The sequence below is a fragment of the Amphiura filiformis genome, chromosome 18, assembly GCF_039555335.1.
Source record: "Amphiura filiformis chromosome 18, Afil_fr2py, whole genome shotgun sequence".
Taxonomy (NCBI): domain Eukaryota; kingdom Metazoa; phylum Echinodermata; class Ophiuroidea; order Amphilepidida; family Amphiuridae; genus Amphiura; species Amphiura filiformis.
Genome location: NC_092645.1, coordinates 30677775 through 30701597, shown reverse-complemented (window position 1 = coordinate 30701597; position 23823 = coordinate 30677775). Strand labels below are relative to the sequence as shown.

Below are 23823 nucleotides of genomic sequence, written 5' to 3'. Positions count from 1 at the left end.
CTATTTTTCTGCTCTTTGTAATACCAACCACCTACTCGTGTGAATAATGGTACAGTCTGAATGAATATCATGGAAGGTTACGGTTTAGACGTTCGTGGGACAAAGGTCGCGCCTATGCGCCACACAGTAGAAAGATTGAATTGACTCTTGCAGCTCATGAACAAACATTGCAAAGTTCACATTGTTTATGTTAACTACACAATGATGGTCAATCACACAGGATTTACATTCCTGGGGGAACCCCTCACAAATTAATAGGTAGTGTGTTGCATTATTAATGACCATTCCCTTATAGCTCTTACATCTTGTCAAGGGTTGTCTTGGGACATCCTTGCAGCTCATGAACAAACAATGTATAGTTCACATTGTTTATGTTACAAAATAATGATGGTTATTCACTTTACAGGATGAGTATTCTTAGGCGAACCCCCTCAGAAAGGAACAGGTAGATTTAATTATGTGTCACATTATTAATGACCATTCCCTTATAGCTCTTCAAGCTTGTCAAGGGTTGTCTTGGGGTACTCTTACAGCTTATGAACAAGCATTGTTTATGTTAACTACACATTGATGGTCAAGCACACAGGATTTGCATTCCTGGGGGAACCCCTCACAAATTAATAGGTAGTGTGTTGCATTATTAATGACCATTCCCTTATAGCTCTTACATCTTGTCAAGGGTTGTCTTGGGATATCTTTGCAGCTCATGAACAAACAATGTATAGTTCATATTGTTTATTTAACCACAAAATGATGGTCAATCACACAGGATTTGCATTAGTGGGGAAACCCCTCACAAACAAATGGGTAGATATAATTATGTGTTGCATTATTAATGACCATTCCCTTATAGCTTTATCCATCTTGTCAAGGGTTGTCTTTGGAAACTCTTACAGCTCATGAACAAACATGGATAAGTTCACATTGTTTATGTTGCAAATGATGGTCATTCACTTACGCATACTTCTAACCATGCTCAAAGCTTTTTCAATTTTGTTAAGTGTTGTTTTGTGCAAACTATAAAAAGCCTGCGCCGGGAACCTATTATTGGCCTGCTATTTTAGTGTACATTCATTTCAGTATTAGGATTTATAGTGATGGTTTGTGGCAATGTTATAGCCATGTCCAGTGCTGAACGGTAATACTAAATGGTAATTAGATTTTTTCTGATGCGACTAAAATATCAATCCCTGGTGTCATTGGCGACCAACTGTTGAAACTTTAAACGCCAGCAAATAAGATAGGATAGGTCAAAAGTTTTGATTGATTTTAAGTACTCGAGATGGCGTCAAAGTCAAAAAGAACTTAGAATTTGATGAACTTTTTGGGAACAAGAAGAAGGAGGATGAAAAAATAAAATCGGGGAATCCAACAGCTATTGATACTATTAATGAAGCTAGTGGTGTTATGTAAAGTCATGGAACTGGAAATGGAAGTAAACCTAAAAAACTTAGAATTGAACGTATATTCAAACCATTGTGGCAGAATGACTTCGAGCCGTTGGAATACGATGAGTTGACGCCTCAGTTTTTTTTTACTTGGGAGCAGAAATTGAGCGCCTAAATTTATAAAGTTTGGAGCCATTGGCTCCTTAATCAGTTTTTGTACCATACAGCACTGGCCATGTCCAGCATGTCTGAGTGTTAGCCAAATCTTGGAAAAAAATATTTGCAATGCTTGACACACTCTGGCAAAATTCCATGCAGAATTTCTTATTGTGATGAAAATGATGTATATTGTGCATGGGAACAAACATGGCATCTACAACAATGATTTATCCTCCCCCCTTTCCCCATCAATCAATGTTGGACACATTGGGAAACTGTTGAAGACTTTATCATTTCTCAGCATTACACAGGGAAAGGGGTGACAGTTTTCCGTTATTTACACGCAAGTGTTCTCCAAGACTGATTTCCAAGAATTTGAGTCAAGCCAATGCATAACTACGATTCCTGGGACATATCCTGAGGATGCAGGAAGATGAACCATGCAGAAGATATGCTCTCTACACCCCATTACATGGTAAAAGAAGACCTGGAAAGCAAAGAACATCCTACTTGTCTTATGTGCAAAAACTGTTGGGGGATTTCGACAACTTTCTACTGCCAGATGCCATTGCATGCCACTTTGGCTTCAGATCGTAGTACATGGAGAAACTTTGTGAGTCGCCTGCTTCGCGGCAGAATGAAATGAAAAAAAAAATGCATAACTAACAAATGCCATTAACAACAACAAAACTGTGTAAGGTCCAGGCGCTCGTGTGAGCTACTTGAGTTGACAAGCATGTCAAGGGTGAATCAAAATTGATTCTCACAAACTTATCTGTGAGAATCAAGTAACCTATTGTGTATGGAATGATTTAGGAGAATCAAGTTTGATTCTTGCAAACTAAATTTAGGACAATCGTTTCGAGGATTCATTCACTGATTCTAGCTGAATTTGCAGCACTGCCCTCCAGCACTAGTTTATGAATGTAACTTTTGGTTACTTCTTCATGTAATTATACACAAAATTTAGGGTTAGGATTAGGTTTAGGAATAAATTAAGGTTAGGATTAGGGTTAGGATTTGCTTTTACCTATTACATGAAGGATCAACCTAACTTTCTGTAAAATTTGATCAATTTGGTCAAACGTCAACGAAACAAATTACACCTCACAAATTAATAACATCACAAAAGAAAGCTAAGTTAACTAAAATACAAAACTTGGATTATTCCTACTTAGCAATATCAAAGTTCTTTGAATCAACAGAAAATGGCTAAGTTCAAAAGAAGCTGACATGTTTTATGATAGAGAAATGATGGTAAATGAGCAAAATGTGGATGTTTTGTTGCTGTGGGTACATTTTACTGAATTCTAAATATTATGACCTCTTTTCCCTCTACTTTTCTCTATAAAACAAAATGATTGTGTTAGTTGCAATCTCCTACATTGCCTGTGGATGTTTTATCCATTTTTGATATCCATTAATCATTAAAAACAACTCTTCCTTTGCTCCTACATCTATTTCAAATTTTATTATTTTCTTTCCTTATTTCATCCTCTCATTTTATATGATTATATTTAAGTGATTTTAGAAATAACAAATTATGACTTGAGTGGAACAGGTCTTCAGCCCTAAGTACTTTGCTCCATTTTAGTAAACTAGGCGGTTACCCGTATTTGGCGGTTCTCGGGTGTCGCGATTACCTGGCTGATGGTGACTACTCACCAAGTTTTATGGCCATAGGACAGTTTTTACTAATTTGACCTCAGATGACCCCATGTAACCTCGAAATGACCTTCCAAAATTTGCCTCTAAATGTTGACTGTACCCACCACGTTTCATGCCCATGTGACAGTTTTTAGTAATTTGACCTTGGATGACCCCAAAATGACCTTCCAAAAATTTGACTCTAAAAGGTGACTGTATCCACCAGGTTTCATGCCCATACAATAGTTTTTACTAATTTGACCTCAGATGACCCCTGGGTGACCCTGGATGACCCCAAAATGACCTTCCAAAAATTTGACTACAAAAGTTGACTGTACCCACCAAGTTTCATGCCCATACAATAGTTTTTACTGATTTGACCTCAGATGACCCCTGGATGACCTCGGGTGATCTTGGCCCAATAACTGAAACAAACTTGTTCTGTCTGAGGTCCAGACGCACCCATCCACCAAGTTTGAGGAACGTGCGACCCCTAGTCTCCGAGAAAATAGGCGGAAAACAGTTTTTACTAATTTGACCTCAGATGACCCCTGGGTGACCTTGACCCACTTATCAATACAAACTTGTTCTGTCCTAGGTCAAGATGCACCTACCCACCAAGTTTCATGCCCATATGACAGTTTTACTAATTTGACCCCTAGATGACCTCTGGTGACATTTACCCACTAACCAATACAAACTCGTTCTGCCTGGGGTCAAGATACACTACTAATTTGACCCCTAGATGACCTCTGGTGACCTTGACCCACTAACCAATACAAACTTGTTCTGTCCCGGGTCAAGACGCACCCACCTGTCAAGTTTGAGGAACGTGCGATCCCCCAGTCTCCGAGAAAAAGTTTTTACTAATTTGACCCCTGGATGACCTTGGGTGACCTTGATCCACTAACCAATATAAACTCGTTCTTCCTCATACCAAGCTGCACCCACCCACCAAGTTTGAGGAACGTGCGATCCCCGGTCTCCGAGAAAAGAGGCGGACAGACAAACAGACAGACAGACACACACACAGATTGTGGTGAATTATAGTAGGATTATCAACTGGCTGTTCATATGTAAAGCATTTATTGTAGAGGGTATTCACATGGTACTTTTTAAAGCAGATCTATTCACAAGGATCTGATTCATTTTGCCAACCATTTTTTTAACATTTTCAAAAGCATGTACAAAGGTTGCCAGGATGCATTTTAAATGTCTGGTTATGTAAAGGTTATAAAATGTTTTCATAACATTTTGAAAACAATTTGAAAAGTTGCCACAAAATTAAGCACAGGAAAAATGTGCGATTTTTGGGAGTAACATGTGCTCACCCGTTTTTGAAAATTTGCAATTTGCGCAATTTTTACCAAAATGTGTGATTTTTCTCCCCAAAGAGTTCATATGCAATATTAAATTTTTTTACTTTTTCCTTCTGTATTTTCTTGCAATATTTTGTGACGGCCTATTTTTGAACCCAGATTGTGTTGCTGATCATTATATATAGATTCTTTGATTTTAGTGGAAAAATTGTTATTTTGGGAAAATCTTAAAATTTCGCGCTCAGACGTAAAATGCACGATTATACCCAAAATGCACAAATTTTAGCATTTTTGTGCAACATGCATTTTCCCTGACCTTACATAAAATATAATAGTAGTTGTGTACACACTAGGATCCATAACATGCTCATCTATCAGGGCACAGTTATTTAACCCCAATATATTTGTACATTCATGGAATGATCTTTGAAAATTTGGGTACAAAAACTCATACTCTGCAACTTTGAGGTCAAATTTTGCACTATGATTATTTAATTGAGATTATTCAAACTATGCCATTGGGATGAGGCCATTGTGGTCCATAGTGAGGGTTTACTTGGATAAGATCAGTATAATGACATGGGCAGCCTATTCATGATGGACATTAGCAAATAGGGGTCATCATATATGATGAGAAAGACAAGATCAGTAATGACATGGATAGCCTATTCATGATGGACATTAGCAAATAGGGGTCATCATATGATGAGAAAGATGAATTACTTTCTTCTGAATCTATGCTTTCATACTTAATATTGAGCCTTAGGATTGACATCAAGATGGGATCAATTTTCTAGGTTAAAATCTTCATAGTGCCTCTTATATTACCATGGGCTATTCCATTTAAATTTGAATTTCAAATGGAATGAACATATTAGCAGTTCCATTTGAATTTCATACACCCTCTGAGAAAGATTCAACCTGAATCTTCTCTGGAGGGAGAGTGAGTTTCAAATGGAGCTGCTTATGTGTTAATTTCATTTGAAATTCATACTCCCCTGTGGAAGATATTTCCAAAATCTTCCACAGGGGAGTCAATGGAATTTAAATGGAATAGCCCAATGTACTATATTCAACTTAATTAGTGCCCTCCCTAGTAAGTGGGACAACTGTTTATGCACCCCTTGTACAACTAAATCTTCCAGTTTAGGGTTATGATGATTTGAATGTTTACACATGTAAATTTCCATTTGTAATTCTGGCAATGTGCAGGATCATTGTGATCAGAAAGACTTGGACTAGATTACCTCCCCAATGCCAATCTGGAAAAGGTCCACCTTTTCTCTAGAAAACATTAAAAATCAGCCCTTTTTTTTTGAGGAAAAAAGTCACAAATGGTCAAATTTGTAGCTGCATGCACCCTCTCAAATATATCCTGGCAACGGGCGTGGCCAGATCTAGTGGATGATATTCAACTTGGAAATGAAAATGATCCTTAAGCCTGTGTGTAGAATTCTAGAATTCTAATTGAAGATCTGAGCTAAAGAAGACTGTAAGTCAATTGGCCCCTCAACATGTGTACACTAAAGTTACGTAGTTTCTTAGGGTTTTATAATGTTTAATACATGTTCGGGGTGAAAACATCATGAAAGGTTGTGAAAGATTTGTTTTGGCCCTGAACATGTATAAAACATTACCAAATTATCTGAAACTATGCGCAACTTTAGTGTATACATGTTGAGGGGCCAAGTGACTTACAGTGTTCTTAAGCGCTCAAATCTTCAATTACTCTGAGTTATTTGTCTATGAAAGGAACTGATGATGATTAATGCAGCCTGGCTCATCAGGTGAAGAAAATTGAACAAAAGTGAAAACTAAAATCAAATTGAAACTGAAAGCCTTGTGCAATTGCTAATAGCACAGTAACATGACTGCAGTATTTAATAATTATAAACAAAGTCACATGTCTTCAATCACGCTATGAATCAAAGCTCTGTATCATGCATAGGGCCTGCACTTTGGCTCGACATTTGAAAGGGGTGTGAATTCATTTTTGGATACGCCTATTATAATTAGGTAATACTCGAACACATTCCCTATATGTATATACATGTACCACATGTAGTAAATCTGTCTGCTTTATCTGTATTGTGCCTTTCTTAAGCAAATAGTTAAACACGATTTCATCAAACATTATAACAATAGCTCTTTTACAGTGTGCAATCATCCCGGGCAATAATTGGGCAATAATAGAGGATGTGCGTGAAATTATTGATTAGCTCCATACAAAGGATTTGAACCGGTGTCCTTCACCGTAATCATGGCGCAATGCAGTGCATTCAATCAAGCGTTGTCGTCAACCTATTTGATCCTATAGTGCATTTGTTATGTGTGTGAGGCGAGCTGTCGCGGTAGATTGCAATAGCTTGTAATCATGCTTTTGTTGAATGAATTTGAGTACTCCGCCATATTTAAAATATGAACGTCATAATCTAGGTGATTATTTGCATTGGATGTCTTGAATACGCTGGCGAAGTTGTGTAATAATCGGATTAATGCTATAACAGTAGGTGAATACAAGTTTTGAATATATCGCGTTGCAAAGCCCCATTCAGTGATCCCAGCGAAAGTGAAAAAAAAATCAAATTGTTACTTTTATGAATTTTTTTAATGAAAAAAATGGCAAAAAAACCAAGAGAACGGCAGTATCGACGAAGTTGAAGCCCCATTCAAATAGGCCTACATGTAGCTAATTTATATATACTGTCAGTATATAAATTAAATCAGTTCAATTCACGCCGAGTGTCCTTGACAGGTTTGACTCTGCTTCAGCGGTCATGAAAGAATTCAAAAGATAACCTCTGCCCCAACAATCCCAAGCAATTGTCTGAAACTGCTCTTCGGATGATGATAGTCATATAATAATCAAAAGATTATTACTGACTATATCATTGTACAAAATCTGAATTTTGATGATTTTTACGATCGTCCAGATGAAAAAATCACTGAATGGGCCGTTAGTTCCTCCACTCCTTACCCTGGCAATATGAATCAAAGAAAATAAAGAAAAATTAAATAAAACAAGAAAAAAAAAATAAGACAAAGAAAAAGAAACAATAAAAGAAAAACAAATATGAAAAGTTCGAACAATATTTGGTTTATAAAATTAATGTGACCGTGATGAGGCTCGAACTCACCACCTTCCGATTTAAAGTTCGAAGCGCTCGTGTACCAAATTCTGACGCCTTACCAAGTGAGCTGTGCTCCTGAGATACTAAATAAAATTAAAATAATACACTGTATACCTGCTTGTGTCGGTAATTGATTTCCTCAAATTCCATAATGGTACAGTGCAACAGAGCAAAAATGCCCAAAATTTAAAAGCTATATAATTTATGAACAATATACACTACACATAAAAATACTAATACAAGGGAATTTCAACATAAGAATCCAAACAATTAAGTACCAACATGCACAGCTTTGTCCTTATATCACATTTGGGGTTTTAACAAAATGTTATCAAACCTCTACTGTGATTGGCAGCTGCACAAGGCATCTCTTTGATAGCTGATAATGGCCATCCATTCAGCAAGTGGCTACTAACTGACCTTGACAGGCTTGAATGAGCACTGTCATCTGCTACAAAACCATCACACTCTAGGACCTGGTCGCCTATATTAATTTACTAGTCAACATTTGCATAGGAACCGCATAGTCGGAGGCAAGGTTCATTATTGATTGGAGATTATATACCTATTTATTACTAATAGACAAGTAATATAGCGTGTGTAGCAAAAAATTGGAATAGAATGTTTGGAATCATGTAACTAAAATACTAAATGCATTCTGTAAAATGTGCTCTTACCAATTTATAAAGCATTTCATTAGCTTTAATTTGACATATTGTTTGACATGTTTGGAATTATGGTAAATCATTAAATAAAATATTTATTAATTAATCAATTATGTCAATTAATAAAAAATTGAATGCAAATATGCATATTTTCTCTGACAGAATTGTAGGATTTGACAAGAGCCATCTTTCTTGTAAGTTTGATTCTTATAACATACCGGTATCGTATTGCGTCCTGTTATAGTTGCAGAAAAACTGGCGTGCAGGACACACATACGCACCCCCCCACACACACACACCCAGAAGATCGTACCGCATTACAATCGTATAACATTCATTGGCGCTAGTAGTAGTAAATTCCAATTTTCTTTGCTTTACCTCACTTGTTCTGCTCAAAATTAAAGGGGACATATCTGACAGTAAAAGCTTACATTTTATGGAAATTATGTTTAAATTTGCTTAAACAGCACAAAACAGATAAAGCAGACTAATGTACTATACATAGGCCTATACATGTATGGTATGCCAGGGACTGTTTAAGAATATATCATTAGATTTATGATATTTACTTGAGGACTGTTATATATCAAAATGTGAAAAATATCAAATTTTAATAATTTGTCATAAAATTTGTATTATATCGTGAATTCCAAACAATGAAATTTATTTGATATCAGAAAGACATTCTTCGTATTCAGAATGCGTTTTCTTTGTCTTTTTTTCTTTTCTTGTTTTATTTATTTTTTCTTTATTTTTCTTTGATTTATATTGCCAGGGTAAGGAGAGTAGGGAACTAAAGGCCAATTCAGTGATTTTTTGATTTTTTTTTTCATCCCGACGATCGTAAAAATCATCAAAATTCAGATTTTGGATACTAGACTGCGGAACTCAGTCTTCAATGATAGTCAGTAATTTTTATATTTTGGACATTATTATGACTATCATTTGAGGACTGAGTTCTTATGATCGAGGAGCAGTTTCAGATAATTGCCTGGTATTATTGGGGCAGAGGTTATCTTTTGAATTCTTTCATGACCACTGAAGCATAGTCGAACCTGTCAAGGACACTCGGCGTGAATTGAAAGACCATGTCACTCGCCACAAAAGAATGTCAAAGGTCATAAAAGGCCTATGGCTGATTTTGTACGTTTCGTCATTGTCATAGATATGCTAACATAGCTTGCTAGTGTAGTGGTTCAGCCGAAAGCCGTGTGTCTAAGACAAAAAAAAATAATGCATTTACGTGAGTCTGTAATTTATATACCGGTACTGACAGTATATAAATTAGCTACATGTATTTGAATGGGGCTTCAACCGTCAATACTGTCGTTTTCCTGTTTTGTTTTTTTGCCATTTGTTTTTGATTAAAAAATTTTTACACGTAACAATTTGATTTTTTTCACTTTCGCTGGGATCACTGAATGGGACTTTGTAGCGCGGATTATTCAAAACTTGTTTTTACCTACTGCTATATAGTATTAATCCGATTATTACATAACTTTGCCAGCGTATTCAAGACATAGGTTATGTAAGGGATAAACTGTACATGGGTATAGGGTATAGAGGCCCTGCATGCTTTTATCGATTGGCTCCAAACAAAGGATTTGAACGGTGTCCTTCACCGTAATCACGGCGCAGTCCATTCAATCAAATGTCGTCAGTGTGCGAGGCGAACGATGTATAAATCTGGAGGTCACATCATCACTTATCATGCTTATTGTAAAAAGTTTGTCCAATGCATATACTGTGTGTATTGTTCCCGGGTATTGTCAATGCAGTCAAGCAAACAGGTATTATATTTTGAAAAGGCCGCTATAGTATATTCACAGGGGTGTCTTGAATGGCCAATCATATGGGACATAATCAAATTGCAGTGACTGCTTCCTTTGTTACCAAATGTCAGTCATCTTGTGATTATTGGACCATGTAAACCTGCAAAAAACGAGCCAAAGTGCAGGCCCTATGTGATGCGTTAGAGGGCTATTTTACTTGAATCTACACCACCGCTGTGGAAGATTTTTGGAAATAACTTCCACAGGGGGAGTATGAATTTTTAATGGAATTAAAAGCACATTTAAGGCAGCTCCATTTGAATTTCATACAGCCTCTGAGAAAGACTCAACCGAAATCTTCCACTGAGGGAGGGTGAGTTTCAAATGGAGCTGCCTAATATGCTAATTCCATTTGAAATTCATACTCCCCCTGTGAAAGATATTTCCTAAATCTTCAAAGAGGTAGTGTGAACTTCAAATGGAATAGCCCAATGCATGCATTAAATCTGCTCTTGCTGCCAAAAGGTATGCACATTTATCTTGATAAGTTTTAAAAAATATAAAAAAGTGGACAAACCTGTGTTCACAGGCCGGGTGCCCATCTCTCTTTAAAAGTGATTGGGCCAGACTCCTCCATGTAATGTTACTGTGAGGGGATCGCTACACCTCCTCCACAGTGAGTCTGTTACCTTCTAGGCATTAAATAAAGCTGGTACCCATTTATACACCTGGGTGGGGAGAGGAAATACGGGTGGAGAGCCTTGCTTAAGTGTCCAAAAGCGTTGACGCTGTGGAGATTCGAACCCACAACCTCGAGCTACCTCGCAGTATTGAGTCGAAGTCTTAGACTGCTACGCCACCGCGCCGCGTTAACATACTCCTGGATCAATCAGTTTTCAGTTATTTTGTCTATTTTCAGCACATAAAATCTACAAAATGGAGTTGTACATTATTATGCTTCCTCTGTGGAAGATGAATGTTTTGTCTTCCATATGGGGTGTATGGATTTCAACTGGAATAGCTCAGTACAAGGAGGTAACAACCCGCTGATCCCAATTAGTGATGGGAGATATACAATACACTTATTTATAGAGATACATATGTTTATTATTGTATTGTGATAATGATGTCAAGTTGGTAGGTCATTGATACAGTTAGTAGATAGATGTGGGTCACAAGATTACCATTATTACATTGCTAGAATGATATTTATCTGTGTTGATTAATGTTATGAATGTTGATTGTTGAACTTCTTTAGGTGGAGAAAGCTCCTCCACACAATATGGTATTGCTGCCTGATAAATATTAGAGTTGCAGCTTCTGTTCTGAAGCTCTCTTGGATGGTTAGTGTGAGAGGGCCTGGAGTAGGCATAGGTGCAGGCCTGGGGAGGTGCTATCAGTGGAGTAGCCAGGACTTTAGTGTGAGGCAAAGCCAAATTTTCATCTCCATTTGTCAATTTTTCGTCCCCTTTTTAGTCATTCATTTTAGTCCCCATTATTTTATCCATGAAACATTTATGGGGGGGGGGGGGCATTTGCAATATGCCCCCTAAGTGCTAACCATGCTCATTCATCAACACTCAAACCATACCCTAAAAGCCATTATTGATGGTAGCAAAATTCCCCACCCCGGATAACTGTCAAGATTTAATACGCTAAATGGTGTAACCATCACATTTTACCTATAAATAATGTAGTATCACATTTTAAATTATGATGTTGAAAAAGACTACTGTACTAATCAGATTCATTAGCTTCTGAAGATTTAGAAATAATTTTCACTTTAGCTTTAATAAAGTTTATTGTATCTATACAATAAACAAATTTACCTCCTGTGAAAGAGTCTAACCCTGGTCCATAGCTTGTGCTTCGACAAATCAATATGATTGATTTATTGATTGGTTGCCTAGTAATGGCTTTATATTTAGCAGGTGTATAAGGACCAATGAGGTTTAAGGTCTATTGTTTGAAGTAGCCAATGGGAAGTGGTTAATAACCCTCTGACACTGCCAGTGGGTCAAGAATTAGGCACATTTTTATCTGTCATGGAAGGAGAAGGTTGGATCTCCAATGTGAAGAAAATTTTTATCTTTAGCCCAAATATTTATTATGATATTGATATACATATGAATTGTAATATCACAATTGACTAAGAAGCGGCTGATTTATCCATATCTTTAAAAATTTGTGTGAACAACAACAGTATCGTTATGTGCATTGAGAATGTTTATAGTCCCTTTTGGCAAAGCAGGCACAGTCATTTCACGATGTCAACTTTTTCTAGGTCAAATCTGTCTTGTTGAAGGAACTCATCGCTTTAGTTGGTTTTGCATTATATCAATTTTCAACGTCGTATTTTCATTGTCCTCAAAACATTAGCTTTTGCCAATGATATGATGTTGTCTGAGCAATATATATGACCATTGAATGCCATTAATTATATCGTTACAATGTCCGACAATCTCATTCTTTGGGAACAAATGATAGATACGTAGATACTGGTATGCAAAATGGGTTGGCTTCGCAGCCAAAGAAAAGTTGCCATATTGTGTGTAATTATTGAGTTAGGCACCGCAGGTAGCCTAACTTCGCTAGTATATTCTTGCCATTTCTATCTTTTATTATACATTGAATGCTCTCTACGCCCTTACAATGATCACTGTTATGGAGTCAATTTACTTTACTTCACTTCCTGGGCAGTAGTACTGGGCACATTTGGAAATAATTGCCCAGCTAATTAATAGTCGGCCTGCTCACTTCATAACTACATTTATAATTAGTGAATAAAAAATATATCCAATTGAGTGCCTTCTGCGCATTGGCGAAAACAGCATTTTGCTTATTACGTCATCAGGAGTCAATCGCACGGGCTCAGGCAGGGCGTCAGTGATTAAGCTTAGGATAAGCTGTTGCATAAAGCCTTCAACTTGCCAGCATGGTAAAGGTATCGATGTGCAAGGCGCTGGGAAATTAGGCTTCATAATAGGAGGAACTCAATCACCAGGGTGCCATGGGGTAGTAAGCCAGGGGTCATCCTCGTTCTCAATTTTTCTCCCAAAAATATAATAGAGGAGTTTTCGAGTTTTAGAGTAGCCGCTGCTACCACGATTGTTTTTCTTAGGCCCAAAGCCTTGACAAGTAGGTCTAAAATCTACAAGTATAGTATCTGTTGTACATAGGGGAGGATAAACTCAGGAATTTGGTGCACAAACAAAAATAGGCACAGGTTTGGCTATTATTCGGAAATATATACTGGGTGCAGCTCGTACCTCTTCCTTACACAAAAGGTGTCTTGTAAGGTTGAGATAAATTATCTAAAATATCCTTGTGTTTGTCAATGACATCAAGGGCGCACATTTTCAAGTGATTCTGTTAATAAGCCTAGGGAATTAAGCTGTCAAAAAGGATAGCTAGGGTTCATGAGGAGGCTTATAGAATCACAAGTGAAAAAAAAAAAGGGGGGGTTGGGCAAATTTCTGTGCCATAAATTTGTTTGGCGGTAAAAAGGACAGGGCCACAAATTTAATCTTGAATCCAATTATATGAAAATAATTGGATCACCATAAATAATTGTATAAGTGTTTACAAATAGTAATAATTAAGTAACTAATAAATTTGAGAAATAGTGCATGAGAAGTTGAACGAAATATGTCAAATATCAGATTACTTTCCTGAATGTTTCCGGCTTCAGGAAAGTAGGATTAATGTATATGCACTTTTCTAAGGAATTTATATTAAAGGATTGACTCAATAAATGTATGTAAACTTCTCTGGAGAAATTTTCTCTTGAAAAGTTAAGCCAAGTTTGATGTATTATAACGGTACCCTTTGGGTCCGTATTTTATTGGATAAGCTGAAGTTAAATCCAATTCTGGTTTACAAATAAATGGAGATACTCCTGACAGATATGCCAGCAAAACTTTTGAGTAAAATGTGCCTCATTTCATCTGGGGTAATAAAGTTTATTGTATCTATACAATAAACAAATTTACCTCCTGTGAAAGAGTCTAACCCTGGTCCATAGCTTGTGCTTGGACAAATCAATATGATTGATTTATTGATTGGTTGCCTAGTAATGGCTTTATATAAGCAGGTGTATAAGGACCAATGAGGTTTAAGGTCTATTGTTTGAAGTAGCCAATGGGAAGTGGTTAATAACCCTCTGACACTGCCAGTGGGTCAAGAATTAGGCACATTTTTATCTGTCATGGAAGGAGAAGGTTGGATCTCCAATGTGAAGAAAATTTTCCCACCCACCACACCCAAAAATTTAGGTCATATCCCAGTATTCAATACCTTTGTGGACAGTCACTTGGGAGCATTAGTTGGCTGGGAAGGCATCCATATCGTCACGGGGTTTAGAGGTACATAGACCTAAAGGGTATTGCAGTCTGCGTTTTAATGGTAGCTTCTGGGCATGGGCAAATTACCAGGAAGAGGCGGTTAAGCTGACCAAGGAGAGGATTCAATAAGTGCACATTTTAACTTCTCTTGGAGAGGTTAGGCCACATTTGGGTATACAGATCTAGGTGTTCAGGAAATCCCTTTAAAAAGGGTTCTGTAGCTTGCTGGTTAATACATTGCTGTTAACTTCTTTAAAAAGTTGGACCACACTTGGCGAGTGTGGAAAGGGCTTGAGAATACCCTGGAGGGCCCGTATCTATCTTACATGAAATTAATTTGGGTTAACTTCTCTGCAAGGAGAGGAGTTGGGCCACACTTGTGTGTGGGCCAGGGAAATTCCCGGAGGGCCCGTATCTTATGAGGTTATTTTGGATTAACTTATGCGAAAAGAGAAGTGGGGCCACACTTGCATGTGTGCAAAGGGGCGAGGAAATTCCCTGGAGGGCCCGTAGCTTACGAGGAATTTGGGTTAACTTCTTTTGCGAGACAAGAAGTGGGGCCACACTATGCGTGTGCTTAAAAGGGCTCGAGGTAATACCCTGGAGGGCCCCATATTCATTAATTCATTTTCATCCATTCATTTCTTTCATGCATTTAAAATGTATTGTACAAGGAATTAACTTGGGTTAACTTCTCTCTGAGAAGTTGGCCCGTCAGATAAATTCATTCATTTTCATTCATTCATTCATTCTTCATTGCATTTCATTTATGCATCTTACAAGGAATTAATTTTGGTTAACTTCTCTATGATAAGATAAGATTGGGCCACACTTGTGTGTGTGCAAAAGGGCCCGGGAAAATTCCCTGGAGGGTCCGTATCTTATACAAGGAATTAAGTTGGGTTAACTTCTCTGCGAGAAGTTGGGCCACACTTTGTTCGGAGAGGCTCCGTACCTTACGGGTAAGTAGTGTAGGCATGAGCTCGGGAAATTATGGGGAGGGACCCGTATCGTACGGGCGAGTAATTTAGGAATTGGCTCGGGAAATTCCCGGGAGGGCCCCGTATCTTACGGGCGAGTAATTTAGGAATTGGCTTGGGAAATTCCCGGGAGGGCCCCGTATCTTACGGGTGAGCAAATACTGTGTGTAGATGGGGACAGACTCTGTATTTAGGTAAAATGTGCCTCATTTCATCTGGGGGTAATAGACCCAGGGTGCATTTTCAGCTATTTTGGTTCATTAATGGCCCTTCATCAAAAATTTTCAAAAATTTTTGTGCCTTTTTTTCCCGTCAATTTGGTTTAAAGTCTGATAGTCTTTCTGAACGCCGCCACTGTTCACACCCAATCCAAAGTTGAGAACCCCACATGGCAGCATTTGGCACTGTTCCCTGCTTCTCAGCAAGCTGCCCCGGGGGGGGGGGGCACTTGTATTTCAAGGTGGACACCATGCTCGTGTAAAAAAACAAGTAAAAAGGGTTGTTCCTGTTTAGGGTGTCAAAAACGCCAAAAATCAGGAAAAAGGGTATACTTTTCCAAGCAAAATACTTGCTTAGGCCTTTTAGGGTACCAAAGTTTAATGGCTATGTTTGGCTTCTATCAGAACAAATCGTAGGGTAAAACATTAAGAAACATCAAACTACTTATATTAAACAAGAACCTGAACCTGAATTTTTACTTTCTTAGTGTTAAAAAAATGGCAAAATACTTGTTTAGGGTATGTTTTGCATGCGCTGAGTAATACTCGTTTAGGGTGCGTTTCGAGAGTCCATACATGAGCATGGTGTCCATCACGTAATGTAAGTGCCCCCCCCCGGGCTGCCCCACCTTGTGATAGGTAGTCCTGCTAGTCTCATTTCATTTGAACTTGCATTTATTGTTTCATTTTCCTAATATGGCCTGCAAGAAACCAATTAACTCATCAAATATTAGAAATCACTGTATCTTGGGACTCCATAGATACATGTAGGCAGTCAGTGTTGGTTGAGTTAGGGCTTTAAAGTAATCAGAATGGTTGGTACATATAGGCCTGCCTATATTTTACTGTTTGTTGTGTAGCCCAGTATAAGTGGAGCATGTATCCCAGTACATAACAAGATTTCCTTTTGTGAACTTTCGACTGTCTATTAAAGGTACTCTATCTGTCATTTAGAACTGAAATTGTACCAACTTTCACTAATGTTTATATGTAGTTCTTACCGGATCTCTAAAAGGCCCCTTTAACCCTGAACACTGCTTTTTGCTATCGGAAGTTAAAGAAGAAACAAAAAAGGAGAGAAGATGAACAAAGTAGTCACTTGGTACCCCCCCAGGATTCCAACCATAGACCCCTTGCATGCCAATCACATGATCACCAAACGGTAGCCACAGTGGTTTTGCTGGCCTGGCCAGCGATTCTGTGAGCATGTAGCACTTTAGTGATTGCATCATGGCATATCACTTGGGATTCGTCCATGCGCAGTGGTTATCCTTGTGGTATAGCCTGGTTAAGGTTAATATTATATAATGGTTTATATAGGATATTTTGCATGCATGTATTTAGTTAAATAACATTGTCTAGATACAAATGTTGCCAAGTTATTTTACTAGGGCATACATCCTACTTTGTGTACAAAGATAACATTATGATGGCCAAGTTCCTTTTACATAAACACCTCTAAAAAGAAGGTCCCTACTTGTTAGTAGGGCTGGTGTCGACCCGGGGTGTCGACAAGCTTTTTGTCGATAATATTGTTGACAATTGGTAAAATTATAGATGTCCCAATTCTAATTTCCCAATTACCACCCTTTGCCTTAAATTACTTGCAACTATTTTAATTTTGGTATCAAATGTATGAGTGCTTTCTAGCAGTGTCGGCACCATGCACGGGGGGTCCAATGCAATGGCAATTTTGCACAAAATTTGTTGATTTTGCCCCCCCCCCTGAAATTCACTTTGCCCCCCTCAATTCCCCCCTGAAAAATATTCCTGGCGCCGCCACTGCTTTAAAATGAATGCAAATTTATGTGATAGCATGGAAACAAGTTGTTTACTTATCACAAATATGTCATTTTTCATTCATTCATTCGTTCATTCATTCATTCATTTTTTACTTTAAGATGAAACAACACCACAACCCAATTGGGGGGAGTACACAACATATGACTATTTGAATAGGTGGAGTGTCCAAAGATCAGGCAAGTTGCATGTGTTTTGCATAAATTTTAGCAATTGAAATTCGTTGATTTTCAAGAAAAATAAATTTGTTTCTAGGGTAGTTTGTCTGTTGCAAAAGCTATAATTAAGTAACTTTTTATCAAAAAAACAAAATCGTCTAAAAATTACCTTCCTCCTCCTACATGTATTTTATTTAGTTGCATAATTTCACAATCAGAATGTTTGAAAAAAAGTTGTCCTTTAAGAAAAATCATATTCCTTGTGTCCTCTTTTCACAGGTCTTTTTTCATTTTTGAAATCATCAGAATTTATGTGAAGTTATGCAACTAAATGGTTTTGAATTTTAGGCGGGGGGATTTTCATGAACCCTTTAGCTAATTGGCCCAAATTGGATAACTTAAGTGAGTTGATTATAGCTTTAAAAGAAATGAAAGCATGCAAATAAGCTCAAATAAACTATTACAATGTTCCTTGCTATCTCCACATTTAGTCAAGTTAAAAGTACAGCATGTTAAAATTTTGTGCTATTCCAGTTGAAATCCATACACCCCCTATGGAAGACATGACCGTAATCACTCCCACACAGGGATTGTGAATTTCAAATGGAGTTACTTGAATGGGTGACACATTTGAAATCAACACCCCCCTGTGTGGGAGATTAAGGTCATGTCTGCCATAGGAGGTGTATGGATTTCAACTGGAATAGCCCGATGAAGCAGATAGTGACTGGCAATCATTTGACAATTGACAAAGAAGTTAGCGCAAGAAGCGCCCTCTCAGTAATAGCTGCCTTATACATATAAATTCTGCATTCTATCTCAAAATATGACACCTGGCTTGGCCTTCCTACCCTAAACCCTCAAAATCTGCACCATAGGCCTACATTTAATCTGCATTTGAATCATAATGTTAATGATGCCCTCCATGAAACATAGGCATGTTCAAGGCCAGGTTAAGAGTTGAAAACATTCATGACTGCTGCTCTCAAAGGAAGGAAATGTAGGCCTACTATTCCACAGATGTCTATTTCTGTACATTTCATGTCATGATGTAGGAATGTGACCATTCCATACAGTTTGATGCGTTTGATGATGGATGGGGGGGACTCAAATATAAAAGTGAGGTGCCTGTGCTTACCGGAGTACAACACTAGGGATCTATCAATGGGGATTTTTTTTAATGGGGTCATTCAGGGGTAGACTATGCCATAGTCGAATTTTATTAAAAATATGTTATTATTTAGTCATGATGAACCCATTTCGTTGAACTCAAAATTATACTGATGTTTATTAGAAATTAAAGTATTCAATAGTAAAATGGTCATAAAGAGTTAAAAATATCAGATGATTAGTGACAATAAAAGTAATTGAATGCAACATTATCTTGCATAATTATAATGGCTCACTTTAATACTGAACAATTCTGATTTTGGAATCTACCAGTTTATTGATAGCGAACCCGTAAATCCGACTATGGACTTTGAATTTTAAGCAGAACTTTACCCCGGGACTTTGCTCTCTTAAAACACACTGTCAAGCATACTTATTTACCAGTCCATAAGTACTGAGCATGGTACAGTACAAGACGCGCTAGATGTTTGATGAGAGATTAACTTTCGCGTCAACACAAAAGCGCTGCAAATACCACAGACAGTTGTGTACGGTGTAGTTAATGGTAATGGCGCGGGCCCGGAAGATTTAAACCATAGCGAGATATGGGCGACCAATCAAAAGGCAGATCCATTTAAAGATGCATTACATCATGGCCAATTTTAGTTAGGCCAGAAATTGGCCTAACTCTCCACAGAGTCCCGTGTTAAAAATCTTAACCGCAAGGCAAAGTCAGTAGTCTACTTGGGAAGCTAACAAACAGAGGGAGTGTGGTGACTGAAAAGATCAGATACAGATGTGAAAATCTATTAGTTGCACACAAATCAATGTAAATCAGAGTTTTATGCTTTATGTAATAGCCAGAGTATGCAGAATTGGCAAGTGGACTACGGAGAAGTCTAATTCAGGGGGAGCTCCATGAAAATGGGGGTCATTTTGTGTGGGAACACTAAAATTGGGTGTCATTGACAATGAAAAATAACTTTCTGGGTAAAAATGTTGAAAATGTTGTGAAAATTTGCCATTTTGAAGCTGAAATTGCCACAAAAATGTTAAATTTGTTCAAAATGCAGAAAAAAGTGTGTCTATTCACAAGCACATGACATGAGCCAATATGCAATTGCCCCTGGGATCATGGAGTATGTGCTGCTGCATTAAAAGTGAAATTTTTTGAAAATACTATAGCAAGTAGATGAAAATGGCCTGTACCCCCCCCCCATCAGGCTTGGTGCCCCTCACCCATATCGGAAAACTCACACTATTCCACTGTAATTAACAAAACTGTAAAAAAGTAATGTAAAATGTTATGTGTTATGCTCTATGTGTGTTGTATATATATAGTACTCTGAATGCCTACGTAATAGTGCCCAGTTTAAACCACTGTTTAACAGTGGGAGCTGTTGGTCTAATGGACATGTTGTCCGACTAATAAATAAAGTTTGTTGGTTCGAATCCCATGGCAGTGCATTCCTTTGTTTGTTGTTGTTTTTTCAGTTGGTTTGTGTACTGGCCGGGATTTCTTTTGTATTTTGTCTTGTTTATTTGTAACACTTTGTGATGGTAAACTATAGGCGTATTCAGTTACCAATTGTAGCAAGCAATCGTTCCCCGGCCATATTGTGTTTATTTGTTCTTGTGCTGGAGAATGCGTAACCACCATTACCTATTTAATCTGATGAAGATTACCAAACAGCTTCAGTGGTATAGAGTTAGTTCTTACCTTAACCCTACCACGCCTGAGTACTACAAAATACTACTTAAATTCGCTGTTTGTGCGTGCATCTCACGTGGTGTGATGATGCAATCGCCCTAAGTGTTATATAGGTACGGTTTCGCTGGCCAGCGAAGCCCAAGACCCGTGGCAAAGTGTCACCGATCCCGTGCTTGGCATGCGAGGGGTCTCGGGTTCGAATCCCACCCAGAGCAAACAACTTCTTTCTTTCTTTTCTCTCTTTATTCCTACCTTCTTTCCCTTCCCGTCGCCAAAAAGCCCCTGGCGGGTTAGGGTTAAGAAGATCAGAGTATAGGCCACATTTGTGATTTTTTAAATGTGCAATATTTGTGAACGCAGTGTAGTAGTAGTTAAGGTCTTTTTAGGTCTTTATGTTTAAATACATACAAATATCTTACATGTAGTAGGCCCTACATCTTATATTTTTGTCATCTAAAATTGACCAAGATAATATTCTAGGATAATATTCAAATGCAATGGAATGCCTTAAGTCCGATCCTGACTCCACTTTGTATCGTGCGATGAAGTTAAAATGCACATTTAAATTTCTTCATGCGATGCTGCGATGTTTGAAAAGCATGTGACCTTTTAAGGTCATTCTACCGACCTTGATTTTCCAGTGCTCAGCCAATCACAAGCGTGCACGGTTGCGATATTGCAGCACAATGCGAAAAAGTTGATCATTTTGATTTTCCAACTCCATCGGACCGAAATTTCCACCGCGCGATGAGAATTTTCACCACTGAGCTTGTAAAAACCTGGCTCAGATTACAGTTTTTATAGCATCGCATCGCGCTGCAATGTGGAGAGGGGATCGGGCTTTAAACATCGTGCTATCTGGTGTTCAGTGGTATCTAAACTTGCTCTTTGTGACATTCATATGCACTTTTTTCTTAAAGTTGTTTTTTGCAGAACAAAATTGAAGTGTATGATGTGTGCACTTTAGAGTATTGGTTGTAGTTTGACCATGACTCCACAAAAGAGGAAAGAAAGGAAGGAAACAAGGAGTGGAGAGTTAATTTATGTAGCTCATTAAATATAATACAGGCTTGTAGAGAGTGCTTTTACAGATATACACATGCAACTGGAACATATATAAGGATCAGTTGCCACATTAGAAATCTTTGTTGACTACTTAAGGGGGTACTACACCCCTGGCCAATTTTATGCCTATTTTTGCATTTTTCTCAAAAATTATAGTGCATTGGTGGTAAGTAAGATATGTATATTATAGGGGCAAGGAATACAATTACTGCACTTAAAATTCAGCAACTCAAGACAAGCAGTTATTGATTTATTGATCAAATATTGGTTTTCCCTCATTTTTGACTGTAACTCCAAAACTGTTGTTTGTGCTGAAATAAAATTTCCAGCGCAGTAGTTGTAGTCCTTGCCCTATAATATACATATCTTACTTGTCACCAATGCGCTATAATTTTTGAGAAAAATGCAAAAATAGGCACAAAATTGGGCAGGGTGTAGTACCCCTTAAAAGTTTGCAGTCAGAACATATTATAATTTTCTTCTGCATATAATGCAATTTTTAGTTCCATGACATACAGCAATTGAATGATAAAAGAGAGCTTTTCAAAAGTGACTAATTTACATTGTCTTGCCCCTGGACGCACACAAATTATGAGCACAGGGGAGTGAGTGTCCATGCTGTAATGAGCCTGTAAAGAAAGGCAGTGAACATTTCCTTGGAGGACAAAGTATCCAAATTTGTCACTTTTGTCGAACTTTCGTCATATGCATGGGGTACAAAGTCACATTGAGGGCTATTTCATTATAAATGACACGTTCACAAAAATGGCTTTTATCATATCTGGTTGATATAATTAGGGTGATAATGCAGTGTTATTAACTTAATTCTAAGTATGCCACAAACTACAAGCTACATGAGCATTTTTACAGAATTCTGTCTATTTTTGTATAAAAAATTGCCAAAAGGTACATTTTAACCCAATTTTGGAGTCCCATTTCATTTTGCCCATGTATTCTGAATTAATTCTTTGAAAAATTAGGTACATTCTATGGCAATGTGCTTGTTGCAATGAAAATATGATATGTGTGGAACATCATGCAAGTTGAATGGTGAAAATTGGTGCAAAAATGTTAAAATTCAGAGATTCTTGCAAAATTGGCATTTTGCGTTAAATAAAAAAAATGAGTGTCCTCTCCAATTCATGCCTCCATTTTTGTTAACATTAAAGAGGAAATATAAACCCTTACCCTACCTGTATAATCTGTGTTATATTACCAATTGATGGGACAGGGCACTGATTGAGGAATTCATTTATTTTACATACAGTAGACCACTTGTTCTTGATACCACAGTTCGCGTTAAAAATTTGTCCTCCAGAACTGAAGTTAATTACTAATTGTTGAAATAAGAAGGATTATATCATAGAATGTGAAATTTGTAGAGGAAGAGTGGTCTTCCTTCTACCAAGGTGGCACATGATTTGGTATTTGTTGCATTTTTGCAAGCCTGTATCCACGATTCTGTTTGCAATTTAACAAATGTCCTCTCCAGCACAATTATGTCATTTCCATGAATTGGTAAACAAACTAAAAATAAAAATTTCAAAGAGCCAAACCCACAAGAAATTTTTGCATTTTATTGCAAATTATGCTTACAAACCACTTTAGTGTTCAAATTATTGTCCAGTTGTTGAGAACACATATGATATTATTCTGCATTGAACTTCGGTTAGCCAAAAATTGCAATATTCCTAATTTAACCAGAATATTAACCCTGTTTGTAGTGGATTTTAAATGCTGGGGATCTTTTATGCAATAATATTGATGCAATAATATTGATGCAGCTATTTCTAAAGTTAAAGTATGCTTTATTATGTGTTAAAAATGTGTCCTATCCAGAACAAATGACACAGGAGGGGTCTTTTATTTTAGGTTTTCCATGACTAGTACAACAGATTGACGCAGAATACTCACTTATGCATCAGTGTAGCTATTGGGCAGGACAAAATGACTATTTCATGAATTTTTCATGTGAAGATAAAGTTTATCCTTAAAATATGTAGTAATTTTGCACCATTTATCTGGATTAGTATCAATTTACTAATTGTTTTATATTGAAACTGGCATATTTAAGACACTGAAGTGTAAAGGAACATACAACAATTATTACAGACTAAATATGAATAAGTATGAACCCAATGTTGGTTACATATACTCTTTCAAAGTTGTGTATTAAATTGTTTAAAAAATGTCCCCTCAGACGGCAGCTATGTTTTACACAGCAAAAATTCAATTTAATTTTTTAATGGTTCCTGAGGGTTTGACGCTCTAATATTTTGAGAATTATTGACACACCATCTGAACTTTGAAATGATAATGAATTTGCATGAAATAAATGAGTTTGAATTTTGACCCCT

The 23823-nt window shown here is 37.4% G+C and overlaps 1 protein-coding gene across 1 annotated transcript in view; it reads left to right on the top strand.

Annotated features, from left to right (window-relative positions):
* The window catches only part of LOC140139093 (scavenger receptor cysteine-rich domain superfamily protein-like), a 298566-nt gene that overhangs the window by 230331 nt on the left and 44412 nt on the right, over nt 1–23823 (top strand). Inside the window, exon 4 of the mRNA XM_072160874.1 lies at nt 17524–17601. Within this exon, the coding sequence (XP_072016975.1) occupies nt 17524–17601 (78 nt within the window). The remainder of the gene's footprint in view (nt 1–17523; nt 17602–23823) is intronic.